At 44.7% G+C, this 11,183-nt stretch overlaps 1 protein-coding gene across 1 annotated transcript in view; it reads right to left on the minus strand.

The window, feature by feature from the left end:
• Positions 1 to 9,706: 9,706 nt before the first annotated feature.
• The window catches only part of EPAS1 (endothelial PAS domain protein 1), a 53,427-nt gene continuing 51,950 nt past the window's right edge, over positions 9,707 to 11,183 (minus strand). The window contains exon 15 of the mRNA XM_023734703.1: positions 9,707 to 9,858. Coding sequence (XP_023590471.1) covers positions 9,707 to 9,858 — 152 coding nt within the window. The remainder of the gene's footprint in view (positions 9,859 to 11,183) is intronic.

Below are 11,183 nucleotides of genomic sequence, written 5' to 3' on the forward strand. Positions count from 1 at the left end.
GGGTGTGCATATGTCTATTCATGTGACGGCTCTTATTTCTCTAGGATATATTCCTAGGAGTGGGATTGCTGGATCATATGGTATTTCTATTTCTAGCTTTTTAAGGAAATGCCATATTGTTTTAAAAAATTGTTGTACCAGTTTACATTCCCACTAGCTGTGCATAAGAGTTCCAAGCTCCCCGCAGCCTCTCCAACATTTGTTATTTTCTGTATTTTTTTTTGATTTGTGCCATTAATGTCCGGGTGAGATGGTATCTCATTGTAGTTTTGATTTGCATTTCTCTGATGGCTAGTGATTGCAAGCATTTCCTCACGTGTCTGCTAGCTGCCTGAATGTCTTCTTTGGTGAAGTGTCTGTTCATATCCTTTGCCCATTTTTTAATTGGATTATCATTTTGTTGTTGTTGTAGTGGTGTTGGATTTTCCTATAGATTTTCGAGATTAGAGCTTTGTTGAATTTGTCATAGCCAGAATTTTTTTTCCTAGTCTATAGGTTCTCTTTTTACTCTTTTGGTGAAGTCTTTTTATTAGCATAAGTGTTCAGTTTTTAGAAGATCTCATTTATATAGCTTATCTTCTGGTGTTTGTGTATTATTGGTTATGGTTTGTATCCTATTTATGCCATGCGTTAGGGCCTCTAGTGTTGACCCTATTTTTTCTTCTATGATCGTTATAGTTTTTGGTTTTATATTCAGGTCTTTGATATATTTTGAATTAGTTTTTGTGTATGGTGTGAGGGATGGATCCTGTTTCATTTTTTTTACAAAAGGATATCCAGTTTTGCCAGCACCGTTTGTTAGAAAGACTGTCTTTTCCCCCATTTAATGGACTTTGGGCCTTTGTTGAAGACTAGGTGAGCGTAGGTGGATGAATTTACATCTGGGTTCTCAATTCTGTTCCATTGGTCAATGTATCTGTCGTTGTACCAGTACCACTGCCTTCATCAATTTCTCCTTCTGCTGAATCATTGCCATCATCATATAAGTATTTTCTAATATAGCCCATCTTCAAAAATAACTTTTCCTAAAAGAACAGTAACTTTATAGTGGAGAAATTCAGCCAGGTGGTCAAGGTCAATAGCAACAGTGATAAATCATGTTGGTAGCATGTACCCTTGGTATGTGATAAGAATGGGACTTCATCTCTGAGGTCTGCCTCCAAAAAACCCATAACCTCTATCTAACCATGAGAAAAACATCAGACGAATCCAAATTGAAGGGTGTTGTACAGGATATCTGACCAGTATTCCTCAAAACTGTCAAGGTCATCGAAAAACATCGAAAGGCAGAGAAACATCACAGTCTAGAGAAGCCTAACGGACATGAATACGAAATGTCATGCGGTATCCTAGATGGGATCTAGAACAGAATAAAAGGACATTAGGTAAAAACTATGGCTGCCAGCATGGGTGGCGCAAATGGTTAAGTGTTGGGCTGTTAACTGAAAGGTTGGCCGTTCTAATCCACCCAGAGGCACTTGGAAGAAAGGCCTGAAAAATCAGTCATTGAAAATTCTATGGAACATAGTTCTACTCTGACACACATGGGGTCACCATGAGTTGGAGTCAACTCAAAGGTAACTGGTTTTTGTTTTGAATTTTTAGGTAAAAACTAAGGAAATCTGAATATAGTATGGACTTTAGTTAATAATAATGTACTAAGATTGGTTCATTAGTTGTGACATATGTACCATAGTAATATTAACAGTAAGGGAAAGTGGGTGCAGAGTACACAGGGGCTCTATAATCTTGCAACTTTTTGGTACATCTGAAACGATTCCAAAATTTAAAGTTAGTTCAATTTTTAAATAATAATAATAATAACTTCCCCTGACCCATGTCCCCCTCCATCTTCCCTACGTCTCCCAGCTTCTCTTCATGGAGAAACTTCTCCAAACATTTGTGAATTGCTCCGGTCTCCATACCCCAGTCCATCCAGTTCATTCCCCAATCCACTCCACTCAAGCTACCATCCTTACCTCTCAACCCAAATAGATTTTGTTAAGATCAATGATGTTCTCCATGTTGCCAAGACTCAGAGTCAATTTTTTGCCCTTATCTTATTTAACCTTTCAGTTCAGTATTTGACCCAGGTAACTGTTCCTTCTTTTCTAAAACGCCCTTCTCTTGGCTTTGGGGGTAATAACCTATCCTGGTTTCTTTACCTGCTTGTTAGCACGTCCTTTTCAGCCTCGTGGCTGGCTCCTCCTCCTCAAAGAGTACCAAAGTGGTCTCGGGCTCCTTCTGAGGCCTTGTACTCTTCTACACTCTTATCTCATCAGTATGTTGCACCAAATCGCATGATTAAGCACAACTTACCTGCTGTTGACTACCAAATTTATACCACCAGTCTTATCCCTATGCTGTATGGACTATTATTGTGCCCATTTTGCAGATAAGCAAACGCAGGCTTTCAGACATTAGGAACCTACCCAAGGTGACGCAGCTAGAAGCAGCAGAGCCAGGATTTGAACCCAGATTTGTCTGATTCTAAGCCTATGCTGTGAGCTACCAGGCTGCCTTGCAACCCTCTCTCTCCATCCCAGCCCCTGTCCTGCCTTGTCCCAGGGTCTCCTACATGTGCTGCTCATTTTGGTCTCATGCCTTTGTCCACCTGGTCCACTTCTCCTGGAATGGCCTCATTTCTTCCCCCTGCCTCTCTAATCCTGTTCCCTCCCAGCTGTGGTGGGAGGAGTCTTCACTCCTGAGATGCGGGCTGCTGTCTCCCAGACAACCCTGAACAAGAGCTGGAGTCCAGCTCTAAATCAATTTAGAGCTCATTTATGTTTTACCATACTTTCTGAACCCAAGATGGGGGCCCTTGGCCTGGCAAGTATAACTGCACACTTGGGGACATAGAAACAGATTATCTGACGCTGAGATTGTTGAGGACATGTGGGCCATGTGCCTCCATCATTATACACCATCTCCCACAGTGGTCTGGGTTACCCAGAATGGCCTTGGTTTCTCTACTGAGAGAGGGGGCATGACTTAATAAATGTATTTTTTAGAAAATGTATGTATTAGATGGGGTTCAGGGAGTACTTCAAAACTCTTTTCTCCTCAATCTTGGAAGGCCAAGGAAAGTTCAATCTGGAAGTCAAGGAATTAACTTAGAATTCACTGTAGTCAAAGAGAGGTCAAGCAGTTCCCACAGGGGCCACTGAGTTCAAAGGAATATACTGAAGGAATGGGGGTGAGGCTGTAATCATGATCATTGTGGAAGAACTGAAAGTGCCCAGAGGGAAGTAACGAGGAATAGGCTGGAGACCTGTTAGGCGGCAGTGGGGGAAGTGCTCATCTGTGGGAAGGCTTGTATATTGGTTGAGAAAACAGAGAACTGCCATCATGGGCTGAGGGAACCCATTTGGGACTGGGCCGTCAGGTCTTTTTCACTTATAGTGAGTTCATCCTCAGTCCCCACGATGCTGGTCTGGGTTCTGCTCCCAACCCTGCTACTAAATTATGTGACTACGGTCAAGTCAATTTGTTTTCCTGGCCTCAGTTTCCTCATCTCTAAAATGAGGAGGTTGACTGGGCTAAATCGTTCTAAGTCCCTTTCAGCATCCTGAGTCAATCTGAGGTAATACATCCATTACTGTCTTACTGCGCCTGGGCTATCCCTCCCTCAGGAAAGAAAGAGCCAGACTGAGCTGAGCACTTTTATATAGGCCTCTCACTGAAAGCTCTTTTTCACAAAAAGCAGAGAATGGGCAGGGGTCCAGGAGAGGGGGGCCATAGATGGTTGCATCTTGCCGCTGTAGAGGAAATGAGCCTGCATTGTATCTTCAGAACAGTCCATCCCCCACCTCCAGTTTCAAACGACCATCAGTTTCAGAGTTGGCAGAGACCGTGACGCTGGTTGGCTGCCCACCTCATGCCTTGGGAGAGAGTAAATGTTTGTGTGGGTTTTTTTGTGGTAAAAATACACATACCAAAATACTTGCCATTTCAACTTTTTTTACGTGTACAGTTGAGTGACATTAATTATGTTCCCCATGTTGTGCAACCATCACCGTTTCCAAGTTTTTTTATTTTTTAACAGAAACTCAGTGCCCCTTAAGCAATAATTCCCCTTTTCCCCTTCCACCAGTCCCTGCCCCTAATAGACCTTGATCTCTATGCATTTGCTTTTTCTGGATTTTCATACAAGTGGGATCATACAATATTTACCTTTTTATGTCTGGCTTATTTCACTCAGCATGTTTTCAAGGGTCGTCCATATCATAGCATATATCAGAATTCCATTTCTCTTTATGGCTGAATAATATTCCATTGTATGTATGTACCACGTTTTGTTTATCCATTTGTCTGTTGATGAACACTTGGGTGGTTTTCACCTTTTGTCCATTGTAAACAATGCTACAATGCACACTGGTGTACAAGTATCTGTTTGAGTCCCTACTTTCAAGTCCTTTGAGTATATACCTAGGCGTGGAATTGCTGGGTCATATGGTAATTCTGTGTTCAACCTTTTGAGGAACCACCAAACTGTTTTTCCACAGTGACTACATCATTTTACAATCCCACCAACAATAGATGAGGGTTTCAATTTCTCCACATCCTTTCCAATACTTGTTATTTTCTATTTTTCTGATAATAGACATCCTAGTGTTGTGAAGTGGTATCTCATTATGGTTTTGATTTGCATTTCCAGGAGGGGGTAACTTCTTTAGTAATTTTTTTAAAATTGTGCTTCAGGTGATGGTTTATAGAGCAAATTAGTTTCTCATTGAACAATTAATACACATATTGTTTTGTGACATTGGTTGCCAACCCCACGACATGTCAACACTCTCCCCTCCTCGACCTTGGGTTCCACATTACCAGCTTTCCTATCCCCTCCTGCCTTCTCGTCCTCGCCCCTGGGCCGATGTGCCCATTTAGTCTCGCTTTGTTTTATGGGCCTGTCTAATCTTTTGCTGAAGGGTGAACCTGAGGAGTGATTTGAAAAGGGTATCGGGGGAGGGGGTAAATTTTGATCTGCATCAGAGGGTGCCAAGCCTGGCCCTTCTCTACTGGGGTGGGGAGTGGGCCTCATGCTCCTGCATTGGCTTTGAGTTCCTCTCCCAGAGAGACATCTCATCGGGAAGTCGCTAATCAAGACAAGTGCTGAGAAGACGTTACACACCTTCCCCACTCCCGGGGGTTTATGTGCCTGGAAGAGAACATATCTAGGGTGAGAGGAACTCCAATGGCTGAGTGATTGCTAGTTCTGTGTGCTGCCTCTACCCCTCACAGTGCAGGCACGTACTTACTCCTAAGCTATTTGCATTTTGAGAAAGAAAATACAAAGTTAGGAGCCTTTAAGTCAGAGTCTTCCCTGGATTGTTTGAGATAAACCATGAAACAGTGCTGGCTTGTGTGGGTCCTGTGTCTGATGCTTGAGTGTTCTAGAGAGGCTGAGCTCTTCTAATCCATGAGGAACAATGGCCTCCTTGTGCTTCCCCGTTGCTTGCTTGCTGGACTTGGAAGCAAGAGGGGCTTGGAACTTCCCTCTTCTCCAGGGGCTGGAGGACACAATCACAGTCTTTGGAATGGAACGACCAAAGACTTTGGCCAGGGACAGCATTGTAGACCACATGGGGTGATGGAATTTGTTGGGGGGTTGGAATTGCACCCATCCAGGTCTGAGTCCTGGACTTGCCAAGGATCTGAGGCAACTCTGTTCCTGATGGATGAGCTGAGCTGTGTCATTCAGAGAAGAGCCTCAGAATAGGGCAGATGGTGTTTTCAGGAAGTCCAAGATAGTAGGCAAAGGTGGGTGGGAGCTTGGCTAAGCCCAGAACATCCAGTTTGAATTGAAGGTCCAGACACTTAAGTTTGGGAAGAGAAAAGATGAGAGAGGAAAGCAAAGAACCAGAAGGAAGTGTAAAGGCTAAAAGTAATAAAGACAGGAATTTTAGACTTGAAAATAGAAAGAGGGACCTATCATAAAATATACCTCCCAGCCAGCACAGAGGTTTTGTAAGGAGAGATGCATTGGCCAAGAAGGCTTCATTTTTTTCCATAAACAACCTGTGATTTGCATAAAAAACCAAACCAAACTGGGTGCCACAGAGTCGATTCCTAATCATAGTGACCCTATAGGACAGAGTAGAACTGCCCCTTAAGGTTTCCAAGGAGCGGCTGGTGGATTTGAACTGCCGACCTTTTGGTTAGCAGCCATAGCTCTTAACTACTGTCATTTAAAATAGTTCTCAATTTCATCTGCAAAATGGGTGTAATACCTGCTCACAGGAATGCTCAAAGGAGATCACAAGGCAACGTATGAGACCACTGTATGGGGACTGAACTCTCAGGCAAACAGTGTGCATGCTATTAGAGCCACCGGTGCTAGGACTGACAGCTGTGAGCAGAGGCTGCTGGTGGCCTCTCTCCTTCTCCTTCCTCCCCCTCCCAAACCCCACCATGGAGACAGCTTCCTGTTCATAACCAGGGCCCAATTTGGAAAAGTGAAATTTGAATGAGGGAACTCATGGTGCCCATGTCCTATTCGGCACTTTCCCCATGCTCTGCCTCTGGCCTAGGTCCTCCTCGTTCTTCCCATCCACATTCTACGCAGGGAGATCCCTGCTCCAGCCCTGCCACTTCGAAACTGAAGTCGTTTCTGACTGGTAGAGCCAAGCTGCCCCTCAGAACTTCCATCTCCATGTGCAGAGTGTGGCACACCTAGATGAACACGGCTGCTTCATGACATTTTTCCGAAGGCAGGGACCATGATTTCTTTCCTTGGTGCTGTGGATTGAATCGTGTTCCCCAAAACTGTGCATCAACTTGGCTAGACCATGGTTCCCAATATTGTGTGGTTGTCCACCATTTTGTGATCTGATGTGATTATCCTATGTGTTATAAATCCTAATCTCTGCTGTGGTTAATGAGGCAAGATTAGGTTATGTTAAAAAGGATTAGGGTGGGATGCAACACCCTTACTCAGGTCACAGCCCTGATCTGATGTAAAGGGAGTTTCCCTGCGGTGTGACCTGCATCACCTTTTATCTTACAAGAGACAAAAGGAGAGAGAAGCAAGCAGAGAGATAGGGACCTCATGCTACCAAGAAGGAAGTGCTGGGAGTGGAGCGTGTCCTTTGAACCTGGGGTCTCTGTGCTGAGAAGCTCCTAGACCAAGGGAAGATTGATGACAAGAACCTTCCCCCAGAACCAATAGGGAGAGAAAGCATTCCCTGGGAACTGGTGCCCTGATTTTGGACTTCTAGCCTCCTAGACTGTGAGAGAATAAATTTCTGTTTGTTAAAGCCATCCACTTGTGGTATTTCTGTTATAGCAGCACTAGATAACTAAGACACTTTGGTTCCCCCGTGGGATATAAAAAAAATGTCTTGTGGCACATACAAAAAGGCCTGCAAGAGTCTGAAAGACACAAAATGGCTTCCTGGTAGAAGGCAACTGCCAAGTATTAATAACAGTTCACTGGTCTTCACATTGGCTGGCCTCTGTTGTCTCTTAGAGATCAGTGGCAAACATTTTCTGTAAATTATTTAATGAAAAGTTCACTTTACATAGGTATAGCCCATGATACATGCATAGGAAACAAGAGCCACCAGCAGAGGTAGGATCAGAATACTTTAATAAGATATCAGTGTCAAAATACATTTCCTTATAAAGTTAAGCTCCCGTATAGTTATAATGTTGTCAGTAGGAATTCAACAATATAATAATATTCATGAAGTCATTACGTTGACAGGTAAGGTTAATACAAAGCTTGGAATAGTTTTCAGAGTGTTTTAGTAAAACTGCAAGGGTAAAATGCCCTTAATGCTGAAGCAACACACACAGGAAGTCAAACCCCAGCGTCTATACGTCAGTAACCCTTCAAGTTCTGCCGACGTGTGTCCGGCAAAGCTGTGGTGCTAAAGTATGATTCAGGCAACACAGTCACTAGGTACTTTTTCTTCATTTAACTTAGATTGCTTTTAAAAGTTTTTTTTCTTCTTCTTCTTTTTTTGGCAATACAGTCATCTGGGCTTACCAAATTCTTGTCCTGCTGTGTTTTGTGTGTGTGCTTTTAGAAATATCTTCATTGTACCCATGACAAAAAAAAGTTCCATGTGATTGGTATTTAAAAACCAAAAAGCATCATCCCTCTTTACCCAGTGAGTTACAAAGTGCTCTGGGAACACCCTATTTTCAGTGCTTCCTACCTGTACACGTCACTTCAAGTGACAGAGACCTAAAAAGAGGGTCTGAGGGGGCCCATCTCTGGAGGGCCTCCTGCTGCTCGCCAGCAGGGGGCGCTGCTCCTTGGACTCACAGGGCAATCTGAGGAAGGGCTGGGGGTTGGGGCTGGTCGGGACCAGCTGCCGTGCCTTTCTGCACCCTCTCTCAGTTCAGCTCCACTTGCTCCAAGGCAGTGAACAGGGAAGATGTGGACTTGATCACTACACCACTTCTGAAGCCTCACTTTCTTTCATGAATTCCCATCTAAACCATTTTATGGTAATTCTGGAAATATCCAAATGTGCCACGTGAAAGTCGACCATTAGAATCACCTAGCTCAGTGCACTTGAAGGGCTAGCAACAAAACCTTAAGAAAAGTTAAAGCACTTCCCTCCCCTTAGCATCCTCCCTCAGCCCACCCTACCCGTGACGTGCCGTCAGACCCTCTTGGCAGCAATAACAACACATACACACATGATACATACAGCGCACGAGGAGAAGACGTGCGCAATGTCCCACGTAATGATTCCACTTCTCGGATTGTTTTCACGCTTATGGCATATCACGGAAGCAAAAAGCCAAGGGAAGAGAGGTCCTGAGCAGTGTTAGTACAGGCCCATGGGATACTGTACAATTCTGCAGGAACAATAAAATTAACAGCTTAACAGAAGGTCTTAAAGTGATTTTGTGAGCAGAATTCCATTTCCGTTTCTAAGTTTTTAGATATTACAAAGTACCCATATATGTGATAAACACTTAACCCAGATATAAATTTTCTTAAAAAAACAAAACAAAACTCAGTTATGTTTTTGAGTAGTAAAAACAAAAAAACAAAAAAACAATCCACTGAATGAGGGGTTAAACACCAAACAGTTTAGGAAAGGCCTCAAGGTGCAACTTTCACAGATGACCGCATACCTTGGAGTTCATCCTTCACGTTTCTCTTTTTCTCCCCTCAAAAGTTGGTATCAAAATTAGAGCGAAGAGTTGGCTTTAAAAAAGAAAAGGCTGAAATTTACACTATGATGATTAGTTTTTAAAAAGAAAGGAGAAAGGCGTTGGGAGGGAAAGGCCACACAAATCAAGCTCGGAAGGCAGAATCAGTTTTTGTTTCTCTTTGGCAACAACAACAACTTCTTCTGAGTTAAGTGAAGCCAAAGCTTTGCTGACGGAAGAGTAAATGTACACCAGAGGAGTTAGTACGGATACTGGGGAGTGGGGAGACCTACAGATAATATAAATTAGAAGTAACTGAAGGTAGGGAAAGAAAAATCTTATAAAATTTAACAACATTTTCATCGACAGAGCAAGACGTAGCAGGTCAAACAACCGTGTATTTTTTAAACACAGATAATAAAGTGAGCATCTTCAGAAAAAGGCCACTAATCAGTGACCTGGGCGAGTTTGCCAGGTAAGTACATCTTGTAAAAAGTGTGTTGGTGTTAGAAATAACTAGTTGCAAAAATAGACTTAGAGAGTGAAGCTGGCGGGCGGCGTGGTGGGGGCCTGCCCGGGGGGAGGCCCTGCCTCAGGTGGCCTGGTCCAGGGCTCTGAGGAGGTCCCCTCCTTGCAGGAGCGTAGAGCTTCCAGGCACCGGAACATTCACCTCACAGTCGTATCTGGTCAGTTCGGGCAGCAGATAGGGCTCAAACGAAGGCCCGAGCAGCCGGCTGGCCATGCCTGAAGAAAAGATTGGTGCCACGTTTTAAAAGCCCTAAATATTAGGAACATTCGGGGAAGTGTCTATTCCACAAGAGGCTAACAGGGATGAGGCGGCACAGGGGAGGGAAAGAGGCACTTCCTGTTTTGGTGACAAGGGAGTGTATGCATGGGACAGCCCTAATTTCGCTCTGTTCCCAAGTGGCCTACCCCGTGCTCAGAGGATGCACCCAGCAACACGACATGTCCATCTCAAGACCCAGCTCACCAGGTGGGTGCTGAGATCCAAGTCAGAGAGGAAGTGTGTGGTGTGGACAGCAACAGAGGCAGAATTCAGAAGAGAGAGGCTGGTGTGGAACAAAGCCCTCACGACAGCTTCCTGGCCTGGGAGGGTGAGACATCCCGAGAGCCTGGGTGAGGCCAGGATGGCTGACCCTGTGAGCACCCATGCCCTAGCCGCAGGGAGACACACTGAGTGGAGAGAGTGAAGTCTCAGCCATCACACACACATGCACACATGTGCACACACACAGACACACACACGCTCCTGTGTCCTCCGTGATTCACAGCCCTGATAATCCAGTTTCAGGATTGCTACCCTTAACAGCTCCTCCCCCTAGCCCCTGGACCATTCTAGCTGAGAAGGAGGTACAGGGAGGGGCAACCATCAAACCTGCCACTTCCCAGGAGGCCTCAGCCTGTGGGCACCCGCCCTCCAGGCCTTTCTCCAGAAGGAAAGAGGGCAGCCTGGAAGCTCTTCATGTTTGTCCCTCTAACTTGAGGAGCTGCTCTCCTTTCCCCTGGCTTCGTATGTAGAGTCTCATCCCCCAGTCCCCTCTCCCTCATGGCCCTCCTGACCCAGACCCTTGCCTAGGCCTATGCCGGCCTGCCTCCCTCAGCCACACTCCCCGAGGGCCAAGGCTGGTCTCACGCCTCTCTGAAGTCCCCACAGCATCACAGACACTGTCCACCCCTTTCTCATTGTCCTCCTTTTACTCTGAGTCAGAAATGACTTGAGTTGAGAGGAATATAACTTGCCCTTGATTTCAGTGGCTCATGGAAACTCATGGGGCTCATTGCGGGAATACTAAGGCTGGCTACCGTTTACTGAGCAAATTTATACCAGTCGCCAAACTCAACACTTCACAAGCAAATCTCTCATTTAAGTTTACCGACTTGCTCAGGCATCCAGTTAGTAAATAGCAGAGCTGCAATTTAAATCCAGGGCTGCCTGCAGGCTCTAGAGCCTGGACTCTTTTTATTTTTTCCCACACAACAATTCATAATACATTGTTACGTGACCCTAATTGCTCTCCCCATACCGTGACAGCACACTCCTCCTTTCC

This window comes from Trichechus manatus, unplaced genomic scaffold (genome assembly GCF_000243295.1).
Source record: "Trichechus manatus latirostris isolate Lorelei unplaced genomic scaffold, TriManLat1.0 scaffold00005, whole genome shotgun sequence".
Lineage (NCBI taxonomy): Eukaryota > Metazoa > Chordata > Mammalia > Sirenia > Trichechidae > Trichechus > Trichechus manatus.